This window comes from Triticum aestivum, chromosome 7D (genome assembly GCF_018294505.1).
Source record: "Triticum aestivum cultivar Chinese Spring chromosome 7D, IWGSC CS RefSeq v2.1, whole genome shotgun sequence".
Classification (NCBI taxonomy): Eukaryota; Viridiplantae; Streptophyta; class Magnoliopsida; order Poales; family Poaceae; genus Triticum; species Triticum aestivum.
In genome coordinates, this window is record NC_057814.1 from 208,571,115 (window position 1) to 208,584,219 (window position 13,105).

Genomic DNA, 13,105 nt, shown 5'->3' on the forward strand with positions numbered 1-13,105 from the left:
CTACTGAAAATATTTATTATTAAATTCCTTCGGGTATGATAGAGAAACTGCTAGCTAATCCTTATGCAGGGGATGGAACATTACATCCCGATATGCACCTAATCTATGTGGATGAAGTTTGTGGATTATTTAAGCTTGCAGGTATGCCCGAGGATGTTGTCAGGAAGAAGGTGTTACGTTTATCTTTGAAGGGGAAGGCATTGACATGGTATAGGCTATTGGATGATATCGGATCATGGAACTACAACCGATTGAAATTGGAATTTCATCAGAAGTTTTATCCTATGCATCTGGTTCATCGTGATTGGAATTATATATATAATTTTTTGCCTCGTGAAGGAGAAAGTATCACTCAAGCTTGGGGGAGGCTTAAGTCAATGTTATATTCATGCTCCAATCACGAGCTCTCAAGAGAAATTATTATTCAAAATTTTATGCTCGGCTTTCTCATAATGATCGATCCATGCTCGATACTTCTTGTACTGGTTCCTATATGAAGAAGGATACTGAATTCAAATGGGATTTATTGGAAAGAGTTAAACGTAACTCTGAAGATTGGGATCTCGAGTAGGTAAGGAGTCAGGTATAAACCTTAAGTTTGATTGTGTTAAATCTTTTATGGATACCGATGCTTTTCGTGATTTTAGGAGTAAATATGGACTTGACTCTTAGATAGTAGCTTCTTTCTGTGAATCATTTGCTACTCATGTTGATCTCCCTAAGGAGAATTGGTTTAAATATCATCCTCCCATTGAAGTTAAATTAGTTGAACCTATTAAAGTTAAAGAAGAAACTATTACTTATAATGTTGATCCTATTGTTCCCACCGCTTATATTGAGAAACCACCATTCCCTGTTAGAATAAAGGACCATGATAAAGCTTCAACTGTGGTTCGTAAGAGTTATACTAGAACACCTACACCTTCTGAGAAAATTAAGGTTGAACCTAGTATTGCTATGGTTAAAGATCTCTTGGTAGATAATATTGATGTCACGATCTTGATGTATCGCGGGCTTTGTTAATATAGTCGGATCATATGGTGTTTTCCCCTCTCTACCTTGTTGTGATGAATTGAGTTTTCCCTTAGAGCTTTCGTATTATCGGATTGAATACTTTTATGGATTTGAGAGCACTTGATATATATCTTGCATATGAATACCCGTGGTGACAATGGGGTATTATTTTTATTCACTTGATATATGTTTTGGCACTCAACTCGCGAATTCCCGAGGTGACATTGGGGTAATCTACGCATAGGGGTTGATGCACGTTCTTGTCTTTGTTTCTCCGGTAGAAATCTTGGGGCACTCTTTGAGGTTCTTTGTGTTGGATTGAGTATTATGAATCTAAAATTATTTGGTGTTATTTTGGTACGAACTCTTGGATAGATCGATCGGAAAGAATAGCTTCGAGGTGGTTTCGTACCCTACAAACGATTTCTTCTTATGTTCTTCGCTAGATAGGAACTTTGGAGTGATTCTTCGTTGCACGTTGAGGGATGGTTATATGATCCAATTATATTAACATTGTTGGGAGATTGCACTAGCAAAAATATGGACCCTAGGCCTCATTTTCAAGCATTGCAACACCGTTTGTGCTTCGTTTTATCAATTGCTACCTTGCTGTTTTTATTCTTACTCTTACAAAAATCAATATCTACTACTCCCCCTTCCATCTATATAGGGCCTAATGCGTTTTTAAAGACCGCCTTTGACTATTGATAAGATTAATAATACATGAGATGTATAATGTGAAAATTATATCATTGGAAGCTCCTTTCAAGTTCGAATTTGATGGTATGCTTTGTGTAACTTGCATGTCATATATTATTGCTCTAACACTTGGTCAAAGTTAGTATCGAAAAATGCATTAGGCCCTATATAGATGGAAGGAGGGAGTATCCATATTACACTTATATCACCATCTCTTCGCCGAACTAGTGCACCTATACAATTTGCCATTGTATTGGGTGTGCTGGGGACACAAGAGACTCTTTGTTATTTGGTTGCAGGGTTGTTTGAGAGAGACCATCTTCATCCTACACCTCCCATGGATTGATAAACCTTAGGTCATCCACTTGAGGGAAAATTGCTACTATCCTACAAAACTCTGCGCTTGAAGGCCCAACACGAGTCTACAAGAATAAAGTTGCGTAGTAGACATCAACAGGCTACTGTTCATCCGCCGTGGACCTCCTCCAGCCTCCACGAGATACTGTTCATCCAGCCTCCACCGGCTACTGTTTATAGAGCCTCCACAGGGTCATGTTCATCCACCCCCAACCGGTTGGGATGCGGCGGCCTCCTCGGGGTCCTGTTCATCCAGCGGCAACGGCCTACTTCCACAGGGTCCTGTTCATCCAACCCCCACCGGGAACTGTTCATCCACAGCCAACCAACCGGCTCGACTCACCACATCTCGACTCGTTCTATGTACCGCGCACACGGTAGCAACAATCACTGTTCATCGAGAGGCAACCCAACACTGGCTGGCTATGTCTCACGCGGGGGCTCGATCGACTTCAGTAAGCAGCAGCAGTGATCGATCGCTCGGTTTAGTTAGCATTCGCATCGAAGGAACTGCTCCGGTTCAATCAGCAGTGAATGAATCGCTCTGGTTCAGTTAACAACCAAGGGATCGATCACTCGAATTCAGTAACGCGCGATCGCTCGGGTTCAGTTAGCCAACGCCTCGCACACACGCGCGTACACGAGAGAAACGCGCAAACCACAGTGCATCGCTCGGCCCCGACCACCCACCGTAACCGGGAACTCCCTAATATTTTCCTCGCCCTCGCTTCTACCATGATTTTTTCCGTCATGGACGGCCCAAAGAATGTCATGCAGCTGCGTCTCCAGCCCGCCCAGGATGAAAAGCCCATTTTCTGTCATGATTTTTTGTCATAGAAGTAGGAGCCCACCACATCTATGATGATACCGCGTTTTGTCACAATTATCGTCATAGAAGTGTCATAAGCATGACAGAAAATAAATCGTTCGGCCTAAATGTCACGGATGTGTCTTTTTTTTAATAGTGGATGCAATGTAGCGCAAAGCATTGATAGAAAACTTCGGCATTGACGAATATGCATTTCTCTTCAAAGGGGGGTTATAGTACTCAAATGAATATACAGAGAAATTCTTTGAAGATTTGTGAACATAAGGATTTGAAGAATGATGCACATATTCATCACATCGCTATTTGTTTCCCTGCAAAGAAGCATTAGTGCGACCATAAGTAGGTCTACGTCCATTTGACGACTTTGGTCCATGTGAAGAATTTGCCCTGGGTTTTTCTTCTTCTTTGGTGGTGTCATGATGGCATTCACCTGAAGATTTTGGAGAAGACTTTTGGGCACCCATATTTTCTTCACTGGGGGCCGATCCTGCAGTTAGTGCCAACAAATCTAGCAAATACTTCACCATTCTGATTTTTGAATAGTTGGTAATTGGAGTTAAATTACTCGTCTGAAGAATGTGAAGTATCACAGTTGTAACCAGATAAAGTGGATGGATCAACTGGAGCTCCTTTTGCAGCAACCCATGTGGTTTTGGGATACTGCTCAGGTTTCTAGTATGACCCATCAGCATTGAGCTTTCCCTCAAAAGCAATACCCTCTTTCCTAGTATTCCTATTCAGAATCTGCTTCTTGAGCACATCACAAAGAGTTTGGTGCCCTTTGAGGCTATTGTACATGCCTATGACATACAAGTCCTTCAATCATGCATGTTCGTCAGTAACACTTGTGGTCTCCTCACACGAGGGGATTGAAACCACAAAAATATTTGAAGATATAGCAGTAGTTGAAGCATTTGAACATTCAGCCGAAGAATTTGCATTTTTCACGTTCAAGGCATTTTAAGCATGGTGCAACAAGTTCTTCCTAGGCGGTACTGATCTATTGAGCGAGTAATGAATCATTCTGTTTCTAAAGATCATCATGAGATGCTCTCAGATTCTCGAGATCTTGCTTCCTTTGAAGAAATTCATAGGACAGTTTCTCGTGATCGGCTAAGAAAGCCACATGACGACTTTCAAGTTCATCATATTTGACTAGAGACGCTCAAGATCATCAGTCGTGGTTTGAGAATGTTCCATTTCATCCTTCAACGGGTCGTCACATTTATCTAACAGGTTTTGAATTCTTTCCATAGCAGTTTCTTGCCTAGTAGCAATATTTGCAAGTTTAGAATAGCTAGGAGTCATGCTTTCATCACATTCACCTTCACTTGAGGAAGATGAAGGACGTTGAGGTACCTTAGTGCCTTTAGCCATAAGGCAAAAGGGTGAAGATGTTGAGGCAGATTCATGTTCCTGTGCTTTGAGGAAATTCTTGAATTCAACAAACCAGGGATCTTGACGAGTATAAACTCCTTCATAGACATCAGAGATCCTATCCCAAGTGAGCTTTGCATTGCTCAAATGGTGATGCGGATGAACTCAATCTTGGATAGGCAAGAGCAGATGATGTACTTTTCTCGAGCATCCAGCTGTGTGTACTTGCGAATGTCATCAGCGTTTGCCATCTTACAGAGGTCCGCCAGTCCCAGTTTAGTGATGGTCCATAGCTCGCTGTTCATCGATAGGAGAAGCTACCGCATCATAGCCTTCCATTGAGGATAGTTTGTGCCATCAAAGATGGGGCACGCAACGGAGACTTTGATCATACCTATGGTCGACATAACTAAAACTCCAAGTGGTTAAATCACTCCCACAAGGGGGTGAGGTGAATGGAAGATTTTAAAAATTCGTCAAACTCTGGTGAATTTCACGAAAATCGGAGTGAAGAAATAGAAACGCGAGAGAACTAAATCATCATAGTAACAGAAAGCATGCATATAAGATATATACAGGTGAAGAACATGTAATCATACAAGCATACACGCATGAGGAAGATGAACTGAAGAAATGATAAACAACATGATGAAAGTCTTCAGTTCAATTTTTTCAGAGGATAGATCACAATTCTTCAGCAGCGAAAATAAGTAAGGTAAGGGTGAGAAAATTTGAAACCAGGTAGGCTCATTGAAGACACATCGATTTGGTAGACCAGTTCCAGTTGTTGTATCAACTGTACATCTGGTTGAGCCGGCTGAGACGAACTCGGAGGACACTTAGTCCTCACCATATTCCTCTTGAGCCAAGGTCACTTAGACCTCGCCTAATCTCTCGTGGTAATTAAGTCTTCAAGGTAGACTTCCAAAACCTTCACAGACCTATTCACCGGCACACCACAATTACTCTTGGGTGCTCAGAACATGACGCATAATCGTCTGGTAGAATGACGGTCTTCAAAGGTAACAGGCGTCGGATCACATAGATCAATCTCTTCAGTGATGCTCAATCACTTTGGCTCTGGTTGGGTTTTCCTCACTTTGGTTTCCCTCAAAGTCATCAGATGATGGGTTGCTTTCAAATGACATGTGTCAAGTTCTCTCTAGAGCAGCCAACCAACAACTGGTTGTGGGGGCGGCTATTTATAGCCAGGGGCAACCCGACATGAATTGTCATAAATGCCCTTCTCAGAATGACCATTGTCAGGATAAGATCCACTTGATAGTTGGCATGCGGCGCAAGAACGGTCGGAAAATTGAACTCTCAATTTCGTCAGGGCACTCAATTTCCTCATGATAGGCAGATCGCACTGGCGAAATCCTAACTCCTCATCGTGACCAAATTCTTCAGCGACCAGATGGACTTCGTCACTGTCGCTAGCAAAGTCATCAGCTGTTCCGGAGATTTCCAAAGGCTTCACTCGAAGCGGCTTGTGTATGTATAGGTTTGAGCATCACTTTGGAAAATGTGAACTATGATTCACCTAGACCCCTTTAGCAGTACGAGTTTTCCTATGACTCGGAAATAAGAAGAAAGAAACTATGAAAACAAAGTCTTCAAGCTTCAAAGTCTTCACATCGATTTCTTCAAAGGTCGTACCAATTTCTTCACTTGAAGAAAATCATTTGTACGGGTCGTCTTCCATGGGTTAGACCAAAACTTCAGGGACTATAACACATGTGTACACTCACAAACACATTAGTCCATCAACCCAATTGTCTTGAATACTCCAAAACCACTAAGGGGGCACTTGATGCACTTAGAAGAGCGCAAGGTGGGCCAAGTACAAAGAGTACAAGCATCCTCATGACCATTGTGCCGCAGCGTACTTCACGACAAGGACTGTGGTGGTGGTGGTGGTGGAGGAGGAACAAGAAGCGGTGGCGATGGAGGTGGAAGAAGAAGATGCGGTGGTGATGGTTGTAAGGGCGCCGGAGCCAGGACACCGAAGCATGCCAATCGATCTGGACTCCGGCGAGGAAGAAGAGATGGTGGTGCAGCTCGAGGACAAGAACAAGGCCAAGGGCACCCGCCGCTCTAACCGCCTCCATGGTCGCCAAGGCTAAGAACTAAGACTATTGTGTAAGATTTATCCCCAATCCACCCCATTACCCTTGTATTGAATCCGGTGCGGGAACCTCAAATCTATTAGCACTACGAACTCATGACGATGTTATGATCACTCCTATCGCTATTTACCCCGATTCCCCACCCCCCCTAATGTGGATCGAATGTGAATGAGTAAGTGAGGTGGTGAAAAAAGTGCTTACCACCATTGCCAAAGTGCCGGAGGTGATGATGCGGATGCCGGTGAAAGGGGCCGCAGGTAACCATGTTGTTCTCCGATGTGCTGAACGCCACCACCGCCACCGTCGTCGTCGGTGAGAGTGGAGAGAGGGGAGAGGGGAGAGGGAGTGGTGAGGGGCGGTGAGGGTAATAAATGTCGGCGCTTCGGGAAGTAACGCGGCTTCCCGAGCATGGCTCTTCGCGTGCAGGCCCCGCCGCCCACATGCATTGAGTGGGCCAGGCTCTGGAGAAACTGCCGATTCCAGCGTTTCTAGCGAGACATGTCGAGAGGTGCTTTGAGTTCTGTGCTATGCAGGGCCAACAGTGAACGCACGCAACCAAACGGCCCACAATCTTCCCGCACGGGTCTGGTTGGCCTATATGCAAGCAATCAAACGCGTCCCAAGTGTTAGCACACAACAAAGTAGGTTTCTTGGTTGCCTTAACACCATCATCATGCCTTGCTCCCAGCCATGCTTTATATCAATACAGGGTAAATAGTTAATTTTGTGTGTAAGACTGGTGATTGGACATACATTGTCTTGGCACTACCCATGTACTGGAAGATGGGTCCGGATTAAGAATGGCAACCACCTAAGCCTTGCACGGGTTCCCAATGTACTGCACCATCTGGGTCACATTGGGAACGTGACGCGTGAGAACCATCTGCGTTTTCCCATCCGAGTCGGGTTTTGCGGTTTCATTTGAACTGCAAAAACGTCTAGATAGTTTTTTTCCTCATGGTACCTACGCCGAGGTGTGATAGTGACAAAGGATAACCTTGTTCGTTGCAATTAGCAGGGAAGCAAAACAATGTTTCTTTGTCACAGATGATAAAACGATTAAACATATTTTCCTCCAAGGCGACTTTGCGAGTGGTACGTGGACCCTCATCGATGTCGTGTCCAACTTGTACCCACCATGTAATATTGCTAAACATGTTTGGTCACTGGCTAGATGGGGTTTCACACAAGTATTGCATGTTTATTATAGTGGCAGCATCAACATTTATTTGGTTGCACTCGCTATGTAGAAGTGACTTGGTTTTCAATCGTAATATATCGTTTGCACCACAATTTATCTATTGATGTACGCACTGGCTCTGTTTGTGGTACACTCTTCAGTGACAGAAGCACCATCTGTTGTTCACGAAGGTGTGTCCGTGTTTGCAGCAGATGGCCAAGGATGTTTTTGCCCACATGGGTGACGACATGGTATTCGGATAGGTCCCCCACCCCCTTCGCCAAAGTCTTAGACTAGTACTTTGTTTGGGTGGTGTGAAGTAAACTGTCCCAAAATTATGGTTAGGTGGAAAGTTTTTTTTAGTTGTGATCAACCGATAAATCGGCCTTGTACAAGCTTTTGTAATGTTTACTCTGAATAAATACTCATGATGTTTTAATATATAAGGCGTATTCATTTTTCAAAATGTCGAACTTCCCTAACTTCAAACAAGTTTACAAAGGAAAATATCAATATCCGAAATACCAAATGATTATCATTAGATTCGTCATGAAATATATTTTCATATTTTATTTATTTAGTTGTCTAGATTTTGATATATTTTGCGATAAACTTGATCAAACATATAAAAATTGACTTTGAAAATAAATGTTTGCTCCTTATATTTTGAAAACGAGGGAGTATTTCATATGCATGTCATTTTCTTCTTCAAGATCATGTACATGAGAAGTAACGGCTGTGGCTATGTGCATCACTTGATATAGAGGGGCTAATATGGACGCAGATTTTTGGCTCTTTGGTGCTTCAACCCCTATATGAACATTAAATTCAAAAAAATACGAAGGAAATAAAAAAAATCTGGGATATCAAACCTGGGTGTCAAATCTACTCCCGTGCAAATGACATTCATGGTAATCTCCGTAAAAAGACAAAAAAATCCTATGTACCACCGGGTAGAAATGACATTTGTAAAAAGACAAAAAAATCCTATGTACCAAAAAAACTGTTTGGGTGGATCATAGGTTGGACCGTATTTTCTTCGTCTCGGATACCTTTTTTGTTATTATTTCACGAAACTTCACATGGAAGTAGATTGGACATCCAGGTTTGATATCCCAAGATTCTAGATTTATTTGAGTTTCTTTGGTATTTTTGAATTTGATATTCATATAGGAGGGCGGAGCTCCTGTGCATTTTCCGGGTAATCCTCCTTTTCGAAGAAAAAATGTGCATGACAAGAATCAGCCACTGGCTCTAGAGCCATGAGTACTGAAATACTCTCTGCATACATGCACAAATAAAATAGTAGTATATCAAGTAGTATCAACAAGGACCAACCACAGAAGCATATATGATGCAAATCCTAGCAGAACGCCTACTATGTCCAAAGAATGAACTCAGAAACAATCCATGTAGTAAAAATTAAGCAGCACGGATGAACCCCGCCACTGACCTCTCTCATTAGCCTCTCACTCACAAGAGCATCATCAGGCCACCGGAGACAGCCACCGCCAGGTAACTGGCCACACTGACGCCGGCGCGGGGCGACGCGCTCTTGGACCCCGCCTTGGCCTTCGCGCTCGCTGACTTCCCCGACGCCGGGCTAGGCGCGTCATCAGAGGTCTTGGCGTCGGCGGGGGCGGGCGCGGGGGCAGGGGCCAGCGGCGGGTCGCTCTTGAAGATCTGCATCGGCAGCAGCACCTTGTCGACCTCGTAGACGGCGACCGGGCGGGTGGAGTAGACGCTGCTGCTGATCTTGGGGTTGGACCACATGGACTTGATCCGGATGCTGCCCATGTTGTCGGTGAGGTTGAGCGTGTACTGCGACCCCGCGAAGGTGGCCACCGGGTTGAGGCTGCTCAGCTTGTTGAACTCGGCCAGCGAGTAGTACTTGGGCAGCGCGTGGTACAGCATCAGCGACTTGAGCTGGTCGCTGGTGAGGTTGGCGAACGTCGTCGTCCTCAGCGCCGCGAACGCCGAGTCCTTGGGCACGAACATGGTGATCCCCTCCTTGGTGTCGTTCGCCTTGCTCTGGAAAGTCTCCAGGACGTTGGTCTTCTGGAGGTAGTCCAGGAAGGTGTGGAACGGGCCGGCCACGCTCAGGAGGTCCGCGAGGTCCACGTGGCGCGGCGCTGGTGCTGGTGCTGGGGACGGTGGGAGGACGGCTGCCGGCGGAGCAGGGGGGCTCTTCGTCTTCTGTGCGAATGCTGGGGAGGAGAGCACGGCAATGGCGAGCATGGCCACGGTAAAAATGCCTGATCTGAGCTTCATCCTGAAGATCCCCTGCTTCGCCCAAAATCCCTGAGGTCACACAAGAACAACAAAGAATTAAGCACTGAATTTTCTTTTCGCGCTATTTCACAAGAACCTGAATTACCTGGTCTGCAAATTCTACACCCACAAAAACGCGGTAATTACTTAATTTACTGGGCAATAACAGGAGATTTTAAATTGTGGTTCCTGGCTATGCAGGAACAGTAACTCGCGGTTCTTCCGATTTCTGCACAATTTCCGAGAATTGCAAGGCGTTTCACAGCACTATGAACTAGTGAGATTTCAAGAAGCATGCAGCCTCTCGATCTGAAAGGATTTGTGGTTCAATTAGATCTTTCATCGAGAGCTAATGTACTGGGCCTTTCCCTATCACCAAGAGGGACAAATATAGATGACGAGGGGAAAAACATTCCAGACCCGATCTAGCAGAATTGACCGGCATTACGGAACATGTGCTACCTACCAAAATAAAATAAAAGGCAGCAAAAACTGCTACTCAGCATGAACTGAACAGTTCTCTTACGTCCTGCAGATCTCAGCATCATGGATGGAACAAATTGCTCCAGAGCTAAAACAATGGCAAGAACAGGGAAAACCAACAAATTGCGCATTCCTGAATCCGAGAGCAGGGGCCAAAATTACACTGCATTTCGTTGCTTCGGCTGAAAATAAGAACCACGAAAGTACACAACGAGAAGATCTGTTCTTCCTTGGGCCAAGAACTAGGAGAACAGATCCAAATGCAGCAATGTACGCGCCTGTGAGCTAAATTTTCGAAAATCGAGCGCCCCTAAGCTCAGATTGCAAACACATGGAGACCCGAAAAGGCGCGAGGATATTTGAGCATTTGCGCCACGGCGTTGGATTGAGATGTGAAAGACGGGTTACTGAGACTGACCTGAGCGAGTGCAGAGCGGGGGAGCAGTGAAGGCAGCACGAACAGGGTGAGGTGGGATTGGGGTGGGGGGGAGAGATAAGAGGGAGTGTGCGTTTATATAAAAGCTGTTGTATGGGGAAGAGTAAAAGATAATGCCATCATGGATGGCAGCTGTAGATGAGTTAGTAGACAGGAGAGAGAGAGAGGTGGCAGCTGTTGATGAGAGAGAGGGAGGCCGCAGGCTAGTGTGTCGGCGTCTGGGTGAGGGCCAGTTTTTTTTTTACTTGATTATGAAGAATTACGGTATGGAAAATCATAATTGTAAAAATACTCATTTCTTACATAGGACTCGCCTAGAATCGACACAGAACCGCGGTGCATTTTAGAATCGTCGAAAGTTGGCGATTCTCGCCAGCCCCTCAAAAGTAAACAATTCGTTTTCAACCGGTATCCCTATTGGACAAAGTATTTATGCCCAAAATGCCATTCGGGACAGACCAAGCGAGGACCAAAACGATCGATCTAGTGAGCCTCGTGTTCGTTCCCTCACTCGTCCCTTCCCAACCAGGCAACCACCTCGAGCTAGGGTTCCCTACGCCGCCACGAGCCACCTCGAGCCAGCCGACGACAACACCCCAGCCAGTGATGGAGCTACAAATGCAAAGTTGGGCGGGCCAGACTGAAGCTGACGCTAATTTTAGGCCGTAACCTTGTAGTGCTCAGTACTCCGTATTTATTAGCTTTTTTTTGAGCGGTCCGTATTTATTAGCTAATCCTATGTACTATATAGTTTTGTAATTTTGCTAAAAGTCTGGGCAGGCCATGGCCCATTCAGCCACAATGTAGGTTCGCCGGTGACCCCAATACTACTCCGTGCCACCTTGTCTGTTTACAAAGACCAAGCTCGAGCTGGTTGACCCTTTCATTGCTGCATTTCTAGGGGGGTATAGACTGAAGAGCTTTGCTCAACGCCCAGCCCTGGGCACCCGTGGGGGCATCCTGCTTCTCTGGGATGAGAATTTTGTCTCTGTCCATGATGTTAGCATCGGAGCCTTTTTCCTTTCGGCCACGGTCACCATCACCTCTTCGAGCACATCCTTCAAGCTAACAACCGTTTATGGCCCGACACGAAGCAATCTTAAAGATGGCTTCTTTCAAGAATTAGTTAGTGAGAAGCCCTCCCATGGTGATAAGTGGTTGGTCAATGGTGATTTCAACCAAATATACCGAGCTAGAGACAAGAACCGTGCGAATGTTGATTGGAGCCGCATCGTTCATATTCGCAACGCCCTCAATGCGTGTGAGTTAAAAGAGATACACCTTCAAAACCGGAAATTTACTTGGAGTAACGAGCGAAGTGACCCAACTTTTGAGCAAGCTTGATTCCTTCTTTTGCAATGAAGATTGGGACCTTCAGTTCGGCACTCACCTCCTGCACGCTCTTACCTCATCGCTCTCTGATCATTGTCCTCTCCTCCTTGCTAATGATAAAGGGCCTCCGAGGACCAAGTCGCTCCGCTTTGAAAACTTTTGGATCAAAATGCCTAGATTCAAGGAGGTTGTCCAAGGTGCTTGGAACCAGGAGGTGAACCATATTGATCCCTATCACATCCTCTTCCAGAAGATGAAAAAGACAAGTCATGTTCTTAGAAAGTGGAGCAAGACGATTTTTGCGCATTCAAAGGTGCAAATTCACATGGCCCTCGAGATCATCCTTCGCTTGGATGTGGCCCAAGAAACCCGACTTTTAAGTGCTGATGAGCGGGACATTCGTAGGAGACTCAAATGCAAGGTGCTTAGTTTATCCGTGCTTGAACGAGCGCGAAAAAGGCAATGTTCAAGAATCACCAACCTCAAAGATGGAGATGCCAACACTCGCTTCTTTCACCTTCGGGTCAATCATAGAAGGCGAAAGAATTTCATCCATCGTCTTAAGCACAATAACGGTTGGGTCACCGACCATGAGCACAAGAAGTCCATCATTCAAAACCACTTCAGGGAGGTCACCAAGAGGGGTGTGCCCCGTACCATTGACATCAATTGGGGTAATATCCCGGCCCCCGCTTGTGATCTCTCAGACCTGGGGGCTGCCTTCTCGGAGGAGGAGGTCAAGAAGGCAATCTTCTGATCTACCAAGTGACAAAGCTCCGGGACCGGACGGCTTCACCGGTGCCTTCTTCAAGGAATGTTGGGAGATCATCAAAGGAGATATTATGAATGCGGTCAACCACTTCTCGAGCTTGCACACCTCAAACCTCCATTGGCTCAACTCGGCGAACATTGCCCTCATTCCTAAGAAAGATGGGGCGGAGTGCATCTCCGACTTCCGCCCCATTAGTCTTATCCATGCCATTGCGAAGATTATAGCT

At 45.3% G+C, this 13,105-nt stretch overlaps 1 protein-coding gene across 1 annotated transcript; it reads right to left on the reverse strand.

The window, feature by feature from the left end:
* Positions 1 to 8,875: 8,875 nt before the first annotated feature.
* On the reverse strand, positions 8,876 to 10,904 carry LOC123167939 (fasciclin-like arabinogalactan protein 7). Its single transcript, XM_044585795.1, has 2 exons — positions 10,758 to 10,904; positions 8,876 to 9,886 (listed from the first exon to the last, which is right to left on the reverse strand). Exon 2 carries the CDS (start codon positions 9,854 to 9,856, stop codon positions 9,059 to 9,061), a length of 798 nt encoding a protein of 265 aa, XP_044441730.1. The 5' UTR covers positions 9,857 to 9,886; positions 10,758 to 10,904; the 3' UTR covers positions 8,876 to 9,058.
* Positions 10,905 to 13,105: the final 2,201 nt, after the last annotated feature.

What these genes read in the sequence shown, in the direction of transcription:
- LOC123167939 (XM_044585795.1), bottom strand. Translation starts at nt 9,856, where the DNA reads ATGAAGCTCAGATCAGGCATTTTTACCGTGGCCATGCTCGCCATTGCC.